Source organism: Schistosoma mansoni (genome assembly GCF_000237925.1).
Source record: "Schistosoma mansoni, WGS project CABG00000000 data, supercontig 0172, strain Puerto Rico, whole genome shotgun sequence".
Classification (NCBI taxonomy): domain Eukaryota; kingdom Metazoa; phylum Platyhelminthes; class Trematoda; order Strigeidida; family Schistosomatidae; genus Schistosoma; species Schistosoma mansoni.
Window position 1 is genome coordinate 428,708 of NW_017386058.1, and position 19,861 is coordinate 448,568.

Here is a 19,861-nt window from a genome sequence, read left to right on the forward strand (position 1 = left end):
TAACCCAATGATAAAACTGTCTATCAATTAATCCATCAACGAACAAACAACTTTCCTGAAAATCATACGCGAAGATCAACTTTTGAATATTTTTCAACTGATTTTTGTTTGTGATAAAAATGTGCAAATCAAACTCTGCAGACCTTAATAAATCACGAACAAGAATTCGTTATAAAGCTACTCCGGCACAAAATTCTACATAGACTTTAAAGCAGCACAATCGCTTTACCAATCAACACTTTCATAACAATTCACAGTCACAAGAGAATGAACCATGTTCAAGATTTTATATTTGACAATACTTGAAAAATTATTTTAAAAAAATATTAGAAATATATTGGACTTATAAGTTTGAGTCTACAATTTTAAGGCATTCATCTGAAAATTCGACGAAAATAGGTTCGCGCATAACATTTTCCAATGCAGAGTACGGTTTATTTGTATCATTCAAAAATCGAAGGAGACTCCGTAGATGAGGGTTCTTCAGTAGATCTCGAATCTTATCAGAGTATTCTGCGTAAAAATGACAACGAAACTAGGAGTAACACTTACTTAAGCCTTCCAAGATTTTCTTCGGAACGTAGTCGACCATCTCATCTTCTTGTTCGACAGTAGCATGCATAACTCTTGGTACACAGGTTTCCGGTTTGCACTCATCTTGTTTATGTTTTTGGTAACAGGCAAGCGAGCAACTAAAGTATTAGTGAACTGACAACTCAGCATACTATGGTGCAATACACCTCGGACATTTATACTTGGAAGTTTCACTTGTACAAATTGCGCACAAAGCCATTTCGTTTAAGGCCAATACTCCTTTTTATGGATATCAACTAATGGTATTTTAGTTTGTCTGAAATACAAACTTATTGTTACATAGGTTGTTGTAACATTTTAGACCTAAATTTGTTCTCGAGTAAAACAGCAAAAGAATGTACTAAATTTTTTTCTGGACAACTTTTTGGGACTTTATATTCACCAATATGAACTTTCTGGGTAAACGATGTGGGCATCAACTACACACATTCCGACGTTGATGAAAACCCACAAAGTGTCATGATAGCGCTCATATTGTATGAAGTGTTTCTCTATATTCGTCCTTACTTTTACACAGTCTTAAAAACTCAATTCTCTGAAATAAGACGAAATAAATTGCACTGCCGTAGCTTTATAAATCCTTCTTTAGAACACGTGAAACTTGTCCCGATGACCAACGTTTGTAGTTGCATAAGATAACGTAACTCCTACTTTGACCTACAAGTCTTATCTTACTATTCCTGGGCATTTTGATTTATTCACGACTTTGAAAGACTGTCATGCTATCCTGTTTCGATTTTTTCTCCCGTCGGCCATTTTATATCAAGATACTATAGAAAGAATATGCTCACGTCTGTGAGAATCTCAATAGATGTTCCAATTGCGATCACGTGAATAGGCTTTGAGAGTCTAACGAGAATGTACTAAGAAATTAGCTTCAAATTAAACACAGATACAAAAGAATATATATCTAACGGGCCTATTTTCGTGTGAAGCAGAAGTTTGCTTCCTTTTATTATATCAGCGACCTAAAAGACCAAAGTTGTGTTTAAATCAATATCTGAAAAACGACTCTAGTCAATGTATTAAACTACCTGCAGGACCCTAGCCAGGGAGTCGCGAGTCTAAAGGATGCCACACTACTGGTCTTTGGAAAAAGCGGTATTGGGCCATAGACTAGCTAGTCATCTGCTTTCCTCTTTAGTTCAAGAGTCGTTAATCGTAGCACTAAATAAAAACTTCTGGCATATTTTAAACACATGACCATACCATCAGTCAGTTTCAAGGTAACTTTATATGAGTTATCATCACTCAGCACTGACATACATGGCATTGTGACGCTGTGTTCAGATACAATGTACTTCGGTTACGAGCGGTTGTTTTTTATTATGATTATAAAATCTGGTGTTTGAAAGTATATGAAAATTGTGTAAGCTGAATCAGCAACGACATGAATCAAGGTAAGGGTTTAGTGTACTGATGAGCTTGAGCTCTTTATCAGACAATCAGGAAAAGATGCCAAGTTATATGGAAATTAATAAGGATTAACAAAATGACAATGAAATGACGTCAACATATCAGGAGGACAGTGTTGTGCATAGCACTCACGAGATATAACCCTATAGTATTATAAAATTTTCGACCTTAACTGACAGAAGATAGAATGCAAAAACGGCCAGGCTTATGTAAAAAGAGTTAAGCTAGATAAGGAGGGTCGAAGCTCCATTAACGAAATGACAAGCCATAATGCGATGATGTCCTGCCAAACTTTTGTATACAAATCTATTATCGGAATTGAAAGTTAGCAGTAAGAGCGGAAAGACACCATTTAACAACCTCAAATAATCATTGCAATGCATAAGTCGTGTAAGGTACAGTCCAGTTTAGCTCAAGCATCTTATATTAGGTGTTTAATTGAGTAATCGATGATTTTTCATCAAGTTTAGGAACCAAACACAGCGGTTTTAATACTGATAATCTGGTTGAAAGAGTTAGTATCAAAAACAGGTGCAAGATCAGAGACACGTCTGACACCTTGTTTCCCAGAATATACCCTCATATATATATATATATATGGTGTGGTTGGAGTAGTCGGCCAGTTTGAAATGTTACCATGAGCATAGCTGACGACTATTCCTTGTTCTCGTACGCTTAAGTTAGAAAGATGTTATAAACCATGTGAAGTGCTTTTTCTTTCGAGATAATTTTAAGAACGTGACAAACGACCTTCAGCAATTTTGAAACGTGCACAGAAATATTGAACGACGAATTCTGTGTTATGATATATACATACTATTATATTATGAAATATACTTTGTCCTTATAGAAGAATGATACTGGTTCTGAAGGCGATGCTCATCTTCACCTTTTAGACTAAAAAAACTAAAAATTAATAATAATTGACGCTGTAATCGAGGACAAACTTCTAGTGTAATGTTATAAATAGGTTAACAGCTATACGCTTGGCCGTCGTCTGAAATTATTGAGCGCCTTCCTTTAACGATTTAAAGCACTGTAAAGTTTGCATAAATTTTTATGGTTGCCTTCCTTTCTATATTATATGTTCACGTACCAAACTTTCGAAGGTTTTTTCTTATGGTAGGGGGGATATGACGCAAATAATACTACTGGATATAGTTTGTAGTAGCCATTGATTTATCGATGAAATCAATACTTTTTTTGTAATGAACGTAGAATTTTAATGGATAAATCATTACCATTATTTATATAGCACCACGGTTCTTCAACGTAATAGCATCAGGTGTACAAACCGATTTAGATGATAATACAAAAAAAAGTACTTGAATTTCTTTTAACAGGTCATGAGTTCAGTAATCGTGTGTTTCGTTCTCATACCGATGCAGTCGTAGCATTTCGGAATGGAATATAATGTTTTTACCCATTTACCTTTGTATCCCCAATGTGTACATGTACACACTGTCGTGTTGATAGGTATCAGTAACTCTTTAGACTAGCCAATTACAATATATAGGTCTGCGTGAAGTGAACATGCGTCTTCGTCTCCTGTTATTTCTCACCAGATACTTACATCATCAGCGTGCAGTGACATTGGGGACTCAGCTATACTTGGGAGATTGTTTACATACTGTATAAAAAGTAGAAGACCTAGGACAGCCACGACTTACTCCACAAAGTACCGGTATCCAGAAAGAGCATTTGGGATTCATTATTACTTTCCGTCTAGGACCTACCAGGAAATCCTCAAGCCATTTTGGGAGAGATCCGGCAGATTTTACAACTTCGAGAGCAGTCTACTTGTTGGTACCTTAAAAAAGTATTCGCTATGTAGGCAATTATGTAGACATGAGTCACTGATTTTTCATTGTCTTCAGTCTCTAATCGTAGCTTCCTTGCTATCAGGAGATAGTTTGCGCAACATAAACTTTTTCTGAGACCATATTGTTCACTGTTTAACAAGTTGTTGGTTTCCACAAATGTCATTATGGTCTTAGACTACAGTCTTTTAGACTGTTCTTTCGAGTATTTTAATTATGACACAGATGAAGCTGACGGGTCTGTATATTGATAGGAATTGTCTTGCTCCTGTTTTATGTATTGGAGCGACGATTGTATCTTTCCAGTTTTTAGGTGACAAAGCTTTGCCAAGTGACATACTGAATATCGCAGTTAGAGAGGTCGCAATATATTGTGCAATTGGTCTCAGGATTTTGTGGTGTATTTCATCCTTTCCTGTTGACTTTTCCAAGTCTAATATGCAAAAAGTCTTAAGTACATCGCCTCGATCAAAGTCCACAGTGAGTCTAGTTCTTCATCTAGAAAAGTCTACTGAGTGAAAACTGCCCCGAAATGGTTTTCTATTGCCTCTACTTTTTCCTGATCATCTCTTATAATTTTAGATCCACTCTTTCAGTGAATAGGTTGAGAATGTAATTCCGCATCCTTGTTCTATGATTTATGTACGAGAATTGTCTCTTAAGCTGTTTGAACACATATTAGGCTAACTAAATCTCATATTTTCTCTGTGATTCCCGGATTATTAATATACACTTATTGCATACCGACTTGTAGTGTTCCATCGCAATCGCTGTGTTAAAGCTGATGGCAGTGTTCCAACATTTTTTTCCTTTTTTCTTAGTGAACGTCCAATGGTGACCGTGCATCTTCTTCTTACGGACTGTCCTATAGATAAATTATTGAGTTGCCTGATTGTATAACTGCCGGAAATAAGTTCATACCTCTTATACTAATCTTCTTGAGTCAGTTATCCAGTTTTCAGCCGATTCTTCAGAGTTGATCGCGTGCATGTCTTCCTTCAACATGTCTGGACAGGCAATTTTTTGACGGGCTATATCAGTCACGAACGTGTATAAATAGACGCCATGATCTCTTCTTCCCAGAGATGGGAGGAAACTTATTTGACCAATATCATCACCGTGTGAAGATCAGATACAAGAGAGACGATGGGGTTCGTACTTCATATCTGGTGGGATCTCTTATGTGCTGGAATAAAGCTGGGACAAGTATGGTTTTTAACGATTCGAAATCAAATGACGTGTTCAATAACACTTCTTAATTTAGTTAACATACGGTGGGTTAAAGTCCCCTAGTATAAGGCCTTTAATACCATTCTGCTTAGGAAGAATTATTCTACTATACATTCTGGACTGCGGTATACTACAACTAATTCAAGATCTTGTCGTTTACATTCTAGCATTCGGCGTGCCATTTTACATGTCCCTGAGCTGTATTCCACTGTCTCAACAACTCATATGATTAAGGTAATTTTCGTGTATAGGATAACCCCACCAGCCCAACGGTTTGGTCTATCAGTCTTATTGCGTAAAAAACCGATTAACTGAATTTCACTATCCTACTCATCTGACGATGACCATTTTTCTGATATGGCAATGTCATCGGAGTTTTCTATTTCTGATATTGTTTTGTGCTCTTCCATTTTATTTAGTACGCTTTGAAAATTTATATAGCACAAATTTTGTGGAGAGCATTCTCTTACCACAAAAATTATTTGGAGGGTTTTTCGCTCTGAATTTTTACAATTTGAAAGCCTTTAAGTACGAGGTTTCTTCACCGTTACGGCAGCTCTCATTTGTTTCTACTATCGTCAATCCTCCTAAACACGACTAACCAGGCTGAGATCCTCATGGACGTGTATTCCGGATCCAATCAGTTCGCGTGTTTCCCACTATCATGTTTCTTTCTTCATCCGAAGCAAAGGTAACGTTTATGCGGGGGCTTGCCTACGTACTTTCGCAATCCAATTTTCGTTCTATTTTATAAAGCATACAGATGCTGGATTATGAAACCGTTTCTGGGTGTAGCTTGTTTATAAAGGATTCAATGTCACTAAGGTTGTGTTCAAATCCAGCCTTTGGTTCTTCTTCGGAAGATCCACTTAACTTATGAAAAATGACTGACATGTCAGAAGGGTCTGTCTTCCATTTTGTTGGGTTTTACTTCATGATATCTTCTACTCCCTGCAATCGGATGCAGAGGTATCACTCTGTTTGCTTGCCTTTCCTTTTCTGGGTGTGACTGTAAGCAAATCATTTACTTTGTTTTGTCTCTTATTCTTGTTGATCACGTCATCTACACTGCTCAGGCTTCGCTCCCCCACTGACTATTTTACGTTGAAAGGTCAATCCAGAACAGAAATCGTAGATTCAAATAACTTAGTGTCGCCTATAATTTGTTTCTTCTCAGTCAGCCTTTTTTTGTTGAAATAATACCTACATCTGTGTTCTTGTTATCCAGTTCTTTAATGGGGTTCAACTTGATGGTCTCATTCAAATCCAATGCTAATAACGCCCTCTATGTGCTCGAAAACTGAAATCTGTTCATGAACTTCTGACTGTTTTTCTGAAGGAAGTCTTCTGGCTATGTTCAGCATCCTAATCGCCCCAAGTATCATCAGACACTTTGTAGGGCAGCGTGCTATCACAGTCAATGTCATAGTGGCGTGCTATGATAATCAGAAGTATTTGGATTTTAGTATAAACTAGTAATCCCAGGAATAACGCAATTTAATCAAGAAGTATTAGATGAGCACAAACGAATGTATTGTATTTGGAATTTAAAATCAAAACACTCATCAATACCAAGAAGTCATTGATTCATTCAAACATCACAAGATTACTTTGACTGTAATAAATTCAGTTAAACAGAAAAAAGTGTTATTGATGTGTAATTAAACAATCATTACTATAAAATAAGCTCAGAGGATAAAGGCCGCTGTCGTCATTAAATAGCAGGACAGTTCGTTGTCATTTGTTTTCGAATTTTTAGTTGAAATCACTAGGAATTTAAGTGGTCAAGTTCAACACTGTGTTACTCAATATAGTTATTGTCACCAAGATTTTTATATTTGATGGAAAATTCGAATCAGACACGTGACGAGATCATATGAACACAGAATCCAGCAACTCAGTTGTTCGAGTATTCTTGACACTTCTATAAACAGCAGAGCCTGAAACCAATAATAAAGATATTCTTGCATTTATTGGAAGCACAAACAGACATACGGATGTTTATGGGTTCAGATCTGACTAGTTATCACGAACGGTATCGATCAAGTCATACTGAAGTGTGACTTGTTGAGTATGCTTGCCGCGTGACTACTAACTAGTAAATTTCAGGTGAGTGTAAGTTCTTCCAAGCGGCTAACTAGTATTCGTTTAGAACTGTAAGATCCAAACCTAAATTTCAATAGGTCTGGATGTGGCCGAATAACCGTTAGATAGCTTTAGACACTCGTGCCTCAGTTCAAATCAAAACAAGGTATATATTTGACACGGTTCTGTAATTCGTTATATATACAAATGTACAAATTTACCTAAACGAATATTATCACCCAGTTATTCAACCAACAATTGATACAAAAATATTCAATCTAAATTACGATAAATAGCAAGGTGATAAGAAATATATGAAAAATTACCAAAAACACCAAAGAATAAGCGTTATTCTATCCTTTCTGGATAGATCAAGGGAGATTCCGTTTGAGCGGTTATTTTATAACACCAAGTGTTTCAATTTCTGGGAAAGTGCTCCAAATACAACCAAAAATGCACGATCCCAGTCAAGTTCAAACCGCATAATCAAAAAGCGAGCAGCCAATATGGCAGATACCAGAATAATAGCAATTAAAACAAACTATATACAGCTCAGTAAAGAACATTGAGACTCAATAAAAAACGATAGTAAAACCAAGAAAATTGAACGTTTCAGCCTTAATTAGCATAATAAATGTTAACAGCATATACAAATAAAGAAAACGTAAGGAAGAAATCACAAGTGTATGCATGGAGGGATTTTCACTTGCAAAATGGATCCAACAGTGAGACTAGTCAGAGTTAGCATTTTTTCGATGAATAAGATCGATATTTTAATTTCAGGAGTTAGTTTCTGATGTTCGAATATAAGATCTATCCACAATCCGTATTCGTCTATAATGTTGACCTCTAGTTGCTTAATTTCTGACCACGGAGTTCTCCATCAAATGATAAACAAACGAAATGAAATATTGCGACATTAGTCACGAGGAGGAATTTCCGAAGTCCTGTATATACTAATCGCCATATATTGGTAAATAAATCACCAAAATAAATAATTCTGTGTCCTCGACATTTATGCCAAACTTACTAGTTTTACTAGGCACACCCAGTTGAAGCTTCTAGGTCACACATCTTCACCAGATAACGAGTAGTTACACTGAGCTACTCATCCCATACAAACATTAGCCAGATTAGATTAAACGATTCTCTATATTGATAGCTACAGAAATCCATCTTTGAATACCTTGCAGTGACCCACTTATGTGAAGAGAACACGATTGGTATAACAGAATCAATTATTATTATAACCAATTGCACAAGTGATTGTTTTACTGTACTGTTTGTTTAAGTGTGCCAAAAAGACACTCTTCCGTTGTTTTGTGACCTAGCACGAACTCTTGTATGCCCGGCAGTCCCACTTGTACACTACGGCACGATCTCCGTAATATTTCGATACCACGAGATCGCTAACAAATACACCTTGACACAACCTTCAATTGTCTTCTGATATTTTGCCTAGGGGGGAATCTAACATAGTAACCTGAGCGTAGTTATCCTGTGGTGATGATCAAGGTCAACCGCGACTCAACGCCTGCAACCTTCATTTCTGATTTGACTGGTTCGACAAACCTTGATTGTGGTGTCATATGTGAAGGCATTTTCAAACTCCTAAAACCCGTGGCATCTTTACTCAAGCTTGAAAACGTCTCTATTGTGTTATTTCATCCTTACCGTAACCGACAGAAATCGCTGAAAATACCTCGAGGGTATTTCGTTAGACAACACTCTTATTTCTTTATTTTGTTCTCAGTCTAATTTTCGACTTTTATTCAGGTCTGTTGTAACCATATTTTGTCATTATTTGGTCCCTTTCATCAGAAACTTTATCATGTGACTGATCAAGATTTTCCTGTCCGTCCTACTATGACGGTCAGCAATATATTGAGTAAGTTTTCTGAATACCTCCGAGGTGGGAATAAGATAATATATCTAGTATGAAGGGGAATACGTTACATGGTGACCACGCCTACGTGGCCGAGCCATGGCACACCGACTAAGTGTTCCCGCATTCATCATTTCTGACACCTTCTCTGTGTTAAATGCGGACTTCCTGCGACCTTATTTATGGCTTTAAAATTCATATGGTTGAGAAACTAGACCACAAGGATCACTTTTGCTGCTGGATTTCACTACATTGAATAGTATTGTCACTGGACGAATGCTCCACTATAAGAACATACTTCAACCTATGTTTCGAAGGTTTACTTGATATCCTGTAGTGACCGGCCAGTCTCGATAAGAACACGATTGGAATAATAGAAACAATTATTATTATTGTAACCAATTGTACCAGAGATTGTTTTACTGTATTTGTTTAACTGTATCCGTTTCACTTCTTGTTCCATATACCGCCTGGTTTGGTTCGAGCTTGCTCACGCACTGCTTGTTCGCTTGTACTCTTTGGCACATCTCGGTATTATTTCGATACCACGAGATCGCCAATAATTATACTTGATCTGGACTAGTAAAGCCTTCTGATTTACGGGCTATCAAGGGAACCAAGTCATATTTGTACGCGTAATCGAATAGTAGTGGTGATCATAGTCCGCCCACGACTCGACATCCACTACAACTGGTGAGCCGTTGTTGGAACACGCAATACAGCTGGTAACCCAATCCATCGAGCACAAGTCAAACTTGGCCAATTCTCCAAACCAGATCAATCCGGTGAGTCTATTTATCTATCCACATCTGTTGCATATATTCGTATTGATTTTTTTCAATATATAATATTTTGGCAACTTAATATGGTAGATAACGATAAGAATAACATAAATATGATAGACTCCGAGATACAGGTTATCAGTTTCCGACCGGTTCCTTTCATCCCCCATGATCCAGAAGTCTGGTTCGCGGCACTGGAATCTCAATTTGAGATCCGCCGCATAACCAATCAAAGGCAGAAGTACGCCTACGCTTTGGAATCATTGCCCGGGGATCACCTAACCGCTGTCCGTGAGGTTGTCCTCAATCCCAACGTTCCAAACGTTTATGACCGTCTTAAGGATGCCATCCTTCGACATTTCCTCCCATCAAGAGAGGAAAGATTGAGGACACTTTTAGCACGTCACCCTATGGGTGATGCTAAGCCGAGCCACCACCTCACGCGCCTGCAATCCCTTGCAGGAAACATGACAGCTGACTCTGAGATAGTCAAAGAGTTGTGGTTCGAAGCCTTACCAGTCAGTATCCAGCCAACCCTTACGGCTCTGCTCGAGGACACCCCGCTCAACAAGGTGGCCCTCATAGCAGATAAGATTCTGGCACGAGTTAACACCAAAGGCGACCATTTTGTTGCTAGTTTTTCCCGTTCTAACGTTGATCTCGATGCTAGACGACCTCCGGCTCATGGGGATAGGGACAGATGTATCCATACTCGTCTCAGTTTCCGAGACCGCGCAAATGTGCCAGCCCCCTACGTCCCCCGACCCAGGTCACAATCTCGAAAAGCCGTAACGACTCGCCCCAAGCGAGCATCTTCCAAGCCACGCCAGAAGGCGGTTTCGGAAGCGAGTCCAGGTTGGTGCTGGTTCCACCGTGCTTTCGGAGCCGGTGCCCGTCATTGTCGAGCTCCCTGCTCATACAAGGCGGGAAACTTCTCAGCCGGCGAGTAAATGCGGCCGTACTCGCCGGCACTTCACCTCAGGTTGGCCGTTTATTTTACGTGCACGATTATCGCACCAACGCTAGGTACCTTGTGGATACGGGTGCCCAAGTTTCTGTCGTACCTATCGGTAACAGTAAGTCTCAAGCCACTATGCTTCGACTACGTGCTGCGAATGGCTCAGTCATTCCCACCTATGGTACACGACAACTTACGGTCAACCTGAGCAACCGACGACAGTATCTGTGGACGTTCATCATTGCCGATGTTCCCACAGCTATACTCGGTATCGATTTCCTACAGCACTATGAATTGCTAGTCGATTCACGTAGGCTGCAGCTAATTGATACTTCGTTGAACAGCAACTTTATGGGCTCTAAAGCCCACACAAACGCGTACCGAATCACAGGTGTATTTCATTCGCGTGACGATTTATTCCACGTTTTATTTCAGAAATTCCCCAAATTAACTAAACCTCTCGAGGAGACTCCATCGGTGACCAATCGTGTGGTACACCACATAGTCACCCGCGGACCACCAGTCACGGCAAGACCTCGCCGACTGGCACCGGACAAATTAGCTTTCGCTAAACGTGAGTTTGACAATTTACTAGCTACTGGTATTATTCGTCCTTCTCACAGTCCTTGGGCCTCACCTCTCCACATGATTCGAAAAAAGGATGGGGTTAGTTGGAGACCATGCGGAGACTACCGAGCGTTAAACACAGCTACACGTTTCGATAGCTATCCCATCCCCCACATACATGACATCACGGCATCACTCAAGGGCACGACAATTTTTTCCAAGATCGATCTGGTACGAGCATATCACCAGATCCCAGTCGCTCTTGAAGATATAGAGAAAACTGCTATCACGACTCCTTTCGGTTTATTTGAGTTCCTACGAATGCCATTTGGATTACGGAATGCTGCTCAAACTTTCCAAAGGTTTATCGATAGCATAGTACGAGACCTAGATTTTGTTCACGTCTATATTGATGACCTGCTAATCGCATCATCAAACGTAGATGAACATTATCAACACCTGACGCTACTATTCCAGCGCCTTTCGGATAATGGAATAATAGTCAACCCCGACAAGTGTGAACTCAGGAAGAAGGAAATAAAATTCTTAGGTCATGTTATTAAGCATGAGGGTATTCTACCTTGTGAGGATAAGGTCCGTACGATAATGGAGTCCCCTGTCCCGCCCCCACTCAAGGAGCTGAAGGCATTTCTCGGTTTGGTCAACTTCTACCGACGCTTCATTTCGCACGCGGCAGAACAGTTACGACCGTTAACCGATTTACTTCGCGGTAATCCACGCAAACTGGAATGGAACGACGCCGCACGTACTGCATTTTCAGATATCAAAACGGCCCTAGCTCAAGCCACACTTCTCGTGCATCCTGAACCATCAGCCATGCTTAGTATAGCGGTTGATGCATCGGATTTCGCCATAGGAGCCGTTATGCAACAGAATATCTCCGGTAGTTGGCAGCCCCTCGAATTTTTCTCACGACGCCTCACTCCCACGGAGACGAGATATAGCGCTTTTGGTCGCGAACTGCTAGCAGCCTACTGCGCCATCAAACATTTCCGGCACGCTGTAGAAGGTCGTAAGTTCATCTTATTCACCGACCATAAGCCCTTAACGTATGCTCTGCATACCAAGTCTGACCGCTACTCACCACGAGAGTGCAGACATTTGGACTATATCTCCCAGTTCACGACAGACCTTCGTCACGTCAAAGGCGAGTCGAACTGTGTTGCTGATGCTTTATCACGTATCCAACTGAATGCAGTTACTTTGCCAGTGCTCGATCTACCTGCTATGGCCGCCGCCCAAGCAAACGATACTTCATGCACGGAAGCACAACAGTCTACGTCCCTTCAATGCCGGGAAGTACCCCTAGCTACTAGCTCTGGTACTATCCTATGCGATACTTCCACGGGCCTCCCTCGACCCATCGTACCCTCCGCTTATCGCCGCCTCGTCTTTGATGCCCTTCATGGTTTATCTCATCCTGGTATCGCAGCCACTTTACGCCTCATCGCTGCACGATACGTCTGGCCGTCCATGAATAAAGATGTCCGTATGTGGGTAAAACAATGTTTACAATGTCAACGATCAAAAGTGCACAGGCACGTAGCTGCCCCTATTGGCACTTTCGCTACGCCTGATGCTCGCTTCGATCACGTTCACATAGACATTGTAGGACCATTACCACCATCGCACGGGTATGATCACATACTCACATGCATTGATCGTTTCACAAGATGGCCCGAAGCTATTCCCATCACGTCTATTACGGCGGAGACAGTTGCTCACCGCTTCGTAGAACGATGGATAGCTATGTACGGTTGTCCCTCGACTGTCACGACTGACCGAGGACAACAATTTGAGTCCGCATTATTCTCCTCACTAACACGGCTGCTTGGTACGGAACGCATACGCACTACCGCCTACCATCCAGCATCAAACGGTTTAGTTGAACGGTTTCATCGCCAACTTAAAAGTGCTCTTCGAGCACACGAAAACAACAATTGGTACGAAACCCTTCCGCTCGTCCTCCTGGGAATCAGAACGAGTCTAAAGGCAGATATTCAATGTTCCGCCGCTGAACTTGTTTACGGCACGACATTGCGTCTGCCTGGGGAATTTTTCACACCATGGAGCAGCACTAAGTTCGGCGAATCAGACTACGTCACAGATGACGGGGCATTAGATGAGGTGAGTGATTATAACGACTGAGACAATTGTATTGTCTAAGGGAGAAAATGTTACAGATACAGAAAGACTATTTGAAGACAAAAAAACTATTTAATTTCTGATTGTTCCAAAACAATGTACAGAAATTCGAACCAACAGAATAGGGTTTTCGAAAAAGATATAATTCTGAACGATGATGGATAGTGAGGGTGTCTCTATCCCTTAAGATGATCTACTGAAAACTGGTTACATATGGTTTATCGTACCAGTGTGTTCACAACTTGAAATTATCTGGAATTTCATAATATGGACTAAAGGAAAATAAAAACTAAGTCAAAAGAACAGGAATAGTTATAGAAATAATTTGAGAGCGTACGTTATACAAACAGCTTTACATTATTAATACCTTTTGCACACTAAATCTCAAAAAAATCAAGTGTTAGAATTCAAATTTATTAAATGAATAGTACAAGTCAGTAAAGTAATAAACTTTCTAATACTTTGCTTTTAACTAAACTTACGATTTAAATAAAAGGTACATTCCAATGATTAAAGTACTTGGATCAATAAGATGCAGTCTAACAAAATGTTGGGTTTATTCTAACATATAATCCTACATGGATAAAAGACTAATGAAAAGCTATAGAACGGAACAACATTATACTAAAATTTCTTCGAGTGAAAAATTCTGTTTTTTTTATATTTAACTTCAATTCCTGCCCATATATATAACCTGAAAATATAATGTTGCGTAACCTATTTTTTACAAGAGCACCAAAACTGAGTAGCAAATTCATATTTAAGAAACCACGAACATTAGACGAGATATACGAAAGTTGGTTTATAAGACTCATATAAAAACGATTAATTGCACAGAAACTGACTAAGATAGTTATTGTATGACGCAGAAAATAATATTGTAAACAGTTTCAATTTTAAGAAATTTAAAGTAATTAGTCCCTTTGATAAATTTCGATAATGTAATAAGAAGACGAAGATTATCAGAACTATGTCGAGATGACTTACAAATAAATTAATATATTTGTAATAGTTAAAAGCGTGAGTCGATCATTTTGTGGTGTTGTATAAAAGTGTGGCCATACAAAGGATTAAACGTCCTTTGTGTATTCAAAAACAGTTTGTTCTCACCTTAAACCTACCCTGGTAATATTAGCTTATTATCCAGAGTGATTGGGTTTAGAATTGTTCTCACATTATTATTATTACCCTTGTCTCCTCTTACCCCCCATTTCCAGTCTAGTATATGTGTGATCAGATTGTTCGAAAAGTATTGCGCTAATATATCACATAGTTCTGATAATTTTCGTCTTCTTATTACACTATCGAAGTTTTAATTTTGTTGTAGTAAGATCAAATTGTTTCAGAAAGAAAATCAGCTTACTTTCGGAAAATTCGGTAGTGAAATTATCCAACTTCTGATGACTTTCATTTTTATTGTCATAAGTATCTTTCAAAAATGCGTGAACTTGTTCAGGATTTTCTGACTTTTTATATTCGAAGGTTGTTTTGGATGAGTCAGAACTGGTTGAAATATAATTAACACTGTTGCAACCAACAAAACCACTACATGAGTTATGTAAAGCCGCTGAAATGCAACGCCATCGTCTGTTATGAGTTATGACTTCATGTTTTAGATCGAAAACCTTATTTCTAGAAAGAGAACGATAATCAACATAAACAGAAAGGTAGCTAACATATATAAAAACTAGTAAACAGTGACAAAAAAAACTTAATCAAAATGGGAGAACATAACGACAAAATTTTGTGTAAACTGAACCAATAAATGATATACCGTGCCCCGTGTAAGTTAATAACCACATAGCTTCTTACAAAAATAAGGCTTACAGTATAATGTTTGTATTTATATCTGCAAGAAATCGTAATGAGTACTATTTCTACTGGTTTAGCACGGTAGTCCTGGGAAGATGCAAATATGACCATTAAAATAGGAAGGTAGTCGAAGCAATAATTGAGAGGGACTTTTTAATAATTAACATATTTTATCGGATTGCGAACCCTACTTGAGATCCAGGCGCATAGTTACCAAAACGAAGGATTTTAAGTCAAAGATTAAATTGACGGTCAATTAGATACTTAGATCACTGTACCATATCAAACGAATAACCAAAGTTATACAATTCAGAACAGCGACTCAAGTAACTTTCAGATCAATTTGAACAATAGCCACTAATGACTCTCAGCCAAGCCTCCTCAAAAATTCGAGAAGCAGGGGAATTCAGTGTCACCTCTATTCTAACTGACGATGATGAAGTGAAGAACATGTGGATATTAGCATTTTTTTGGATTGCCCTCGAATATTTTTCTTTGGGGATAGAAATTATGAGCTCCTAATCTGACTGCACGGATTCTGTATAAAATTCGGAATGGTGATTTCGAAGAATCTTTTTCGAGGTTGGTTTAGGTAGGACTGTTGGGAAAGTATATTTCCCGAAACCTTACTTTTCAAAGTGGGTCTCATCTGGATTTACAGGGGGTTTTCCCGATATTCTCTATCATTAGTTTATCTTGTTAACAGCAGAATCATTTGCTCCAAAATGATTTTCTGGATAACTGGATTGTTCGTCTACATTTTAAAAGTATCGAGAAACACATCCAGAAAAAGTCCAGTTTGTTGTGTTTGTCTACTGAATATACAGTTGATTTTTGTGCTTGATCGATATACCTTTTCTGACCTGTGCCTAGTAAATCAGCGATACCAAGGCGCCCCAAAAAGAGTTGCAGTCGATAATTCCTAACACATTTCGCCTCTAGGCGTGAATCCAACAATTGGAAAAATATTGTCTCCTCGATGGAGGCAAGGAGTATAAATCTGATTGCAGATTTCGTTCTATCATATATTTTATTGATAAAACAACCCGTATGGCTATATTCGGCGTGCTCCAGTAAACTTCTGTAAGACTTCAACTGTCCATCCATTACCCAGGAGCTTTCAGACAACAGCAAGACCACAATTATCATAATTAATTTAATTAATCAATCTCAACTCAATAATCACGATGAATTATAACCATTATGTAAGGGTTAATGATAATATCTGTTGTATAAGCAATGGTATATGAAGCAGAAATCGAGTCAGTGATATCATGACTGACATAGAATGCATATAGTATTGAGCTCCAACTCCTTTGCTTACAACGGTAAAAATAAAACAAACCATCAAGAGTTTAGAAAACTAAAAGAATTATCAATCGATATAGATTAGATGATCCGATTCTGAACCATAACTACATCATTCCTCAAGTACTTGTTTTTAAAATATACCACAGATAATAATAAACATATTTTATATTATATCTCAAATGAGTAGAAAAATTGTATTTCTGACATTTCGTGACTTAATGTAACCCACTTATTCAGAGTGAACAAATAAAAAAATACCAGAGATAGTTGTGGAGCTGTAATAAACCTTAAATATTCAGTCTTTACTAGCAAACTAATGCAGTTATAAACGATAAATAACTCTATCTAGTTGTATTGTGAGCCTGATTTCAAGTTAATAGATAGACTTGTCAGTATATCATAAACCGCGCATATCATTGTACAATAAACATATTCATTGTATTCATATATAATGATATGATAACGAAAACACAAGTTTATAATAATGAAATATATTCTGGCAAATAATGAAATTAATAAGTTCGAGCATGGTTATTGAGTAGGAAAAGAAAAATGTGAAAGTCCGAATTTAGTCTGCTAAATTAATAAGGTGACTTTACTTTCCAATATGTTTGGTTAAATTAGGGCACACTAATAATTCACACAATAAGTATGGGAATTTTGATCATCTTACAAGTTTGGGTGTTAATACTAAACAAATCGAAATAATGTGGTATAAATAATTCGCAATATTATGATAAGTTTAAGGCTACACTTACTTTACGCTATTCATCACAATATACAATTCTTTATCTATACGTTTCTTGCTGTAACATGGAAATATTAACAAACACTTCTTGGTTTGTGATTTGATATACTGACATTGAAAATAACAGATAAAAAGATAAAAGATACACTATTAATGAATACTAATGATTAGGCAGAAGTTAGACTGTAATCTTAATGATAACATGAGCCTCCCTCTGTAAATACTATTACATAACTACACTTAACATTTTAAAAGTAGCATCTGCAGATTTCTAACGACAAATGATTGTGAATTTTGAATGATATCAAATTGAAATCATCACTTTTAAGGGCATACATAAAGCCTCCCAGATCGTAACATAGGTAAAACCAACGCAGAAAAAAGCTGCAATACATTCTTTATTATAACAGCATTTAATGACGTTTTTGTCAAGTAATTGATAACGACACTACCAGGATACTTAAACCTTGTCAGGTTAGATAAGTTTCAGACCTGTAACGCAATAGCTGAAAGAAGAATGACAAAACTATTAAAAGTCTATCTTAAATTTAACCTATATAGTCAGTCAGTCACAACGTAGAACTTCGTACGTACGTACATCAGTTCCAGTTGCCATACCACATTAGCACAGAGATGAGCTTATCGATTCAAATCCCATAGTGGTAGAAGTAGTAAGGGTATAAGCATTATGTGAAAGATTAGGGTTTGAAGATGTTACTGAAATAAATTTGAAAAGAAAAACAGGATAGGGACATGAAGTATTCAGAAGATTAGAATTTGGGGGGACACGAAGAGTGGATGCACCTTCGCCATTGCAAACGATTTTGAGCCATGTCATTCAAGGTCTCTAACCATCGGTTGCTATCATCTCGCGAATCCCAACCAGGTAGTCTACACCTACCGGCGTGGCTCAGTCCAGTTGTCAATGACTTCATGGATTTGTACCATGTTTTGGTCTGGCCGAACCTAGCTTTCTTCCAACCTACTCCTACACCATAAAGCATTGCACGTTGGGGCAGTCGGTGGTTGGGCATACGTAACACGTGTCCCAGCCATCTCAACTGATGAAGTCTCACTACTTCATCAATCGATTTGCCATCCTTACCTAGTACCCGTTTCCTAACAACTACATTACTTACCCGGTGGTCCAAGGATATACGAGCAATGCTTCGAAGACACCTATGATCGAATACTAGTAGGCTACGAATGTCCTCTACTCTTATCGGCCATGTTTCACTGCCATAAAGTAGGACGGAACGAACTGCTGCACAGTAAACCCCTCCTTTGGTTGTTAGACGAATATCTCGCCTACGCCATAAATAACGCAAGTTGGAGAAGGCTAGACGAGCCTTCTGTATCCGTGCTGAGATTTCATCACACACCGGACCACAAGGGCTGATGAAACTCCCAATATAAGTGAAGCGGTCGACACGCTCAACTACTTCACTCCCTATCATTAGTTCAGGTGTCGCTGCAACCCAATCCTGAAGTAACATTTTGCACTTCGAGGGAGAGAAACGCATCCCGAACATGCCTGCATAGTTGCTTATAGTGGTCAGAAGACTCTGCATGTTGTCAGCGTCTTCACCAAATAAAACTATGTCGTTGGCGTATTCTTAGTCAACAAGTGAGCCTCCCGGTAAAAATTCAACTCCTGGAGATTGAGATGAAAGTGTTATTTCTAGTAGCACGTCAACGACAAAGTTAAACAAGAATGGAGAGAACGGACAGCCCTGACGAACACCACTTGAGGTAACCAATTTTGATGACAGTTCGCCATAGGCTCTAACTCGACCAGTTGTGTTCGAGTAGAGAGCCTTTATGAGGTTAATGTACTTCTTCGGTACTCCTTTCAGTGACAAACACTGACATAGAACCTCACGATCAACGGAGTCAAATGCCGCCTTAAGGTTAAGAAATACTACGATTGTGGGACGTCTGAATGTGTGTCTATGTTCGAGGACCTGACGTAGTGTGAATATCTGGTCTATGCAACCACATCCAGGTCGAAAACCAGCCTGGTTTTCTCTAGTCTGCTCTTCACAAGCTTTGGTTAGGCGCCTAAGCATTATTGAAGCTAATATTTTAGACACTATATTAGTCAAACTGATTCCTCTGTAATTGTCACAGGAGGACTTTTGTCCTTTCCTATAGACCGGCACAATCAGTGATTGGGACCAGTCAGATGGAATTATGTACAGTTCCCAGATTCTACCTAAGACCTCAGTCAATCTCGCTGCTAGTACTGGACCACCATCCTTAAAAATCTCTGGAGTAAACCTGTCAGGGCCTGCTGGGAAATGAGCTATTATTTGAAAGAGCTATTAGTTTACAGCAAAAATACCTCTGTATATTTTACTAACAAAATAAAAGTACACTAAATAAGTACACTGATGATCAGATAAAATCAGCTTTATCATTTGCTGCATGCTACGAAGAATGGTAAATAACCAAAACTTTTATAACTGAATAAGTTAATATTATGTA

The 19,861-nt window shown here is 38.6% G+C and overlaps 1 protein-coding gene across 1 annotated transcript in view; it reads right to left on the reverse strand.

The window, feature by feature from the left end:
- Nucleotides 1–343: 343 nt before the first annotated feature.
- The window catches only part of Smp_073950 (hypothetical protein), a gene marked incomplete at its 3' end in the record, with an annotated part of 29,358 nt that continues 9,840 nt past the window's right edge, over nucleotides 344–19,861 (reverse strand). Inside the window, exons 11-15 of the mRNA XM_018796609.1 lie at nucleotides 17,385–17,482; nucleotides 14,867–15,135; nucleotides 726–813; nucleotides 553–692; nucleotides 344–513 (exon numbers count right to left, since the gene is read on the reverse strand). Of these exons, the coding sequence (XP_018646876.1) occupies nucleotides 344–513; nucleotides 553–692; nucleotides 726–813; nucleotides 14,867–15,135; nucleotides 17,385–17,482 (765 nt within the window). The remainder of the gene's footprint in view (nucleotides 514–552; nucleotides 693–725; nucleotides 814–14,866; nucleotides 15,136–17,384; nucleotides 17,483–19,861) is intronic.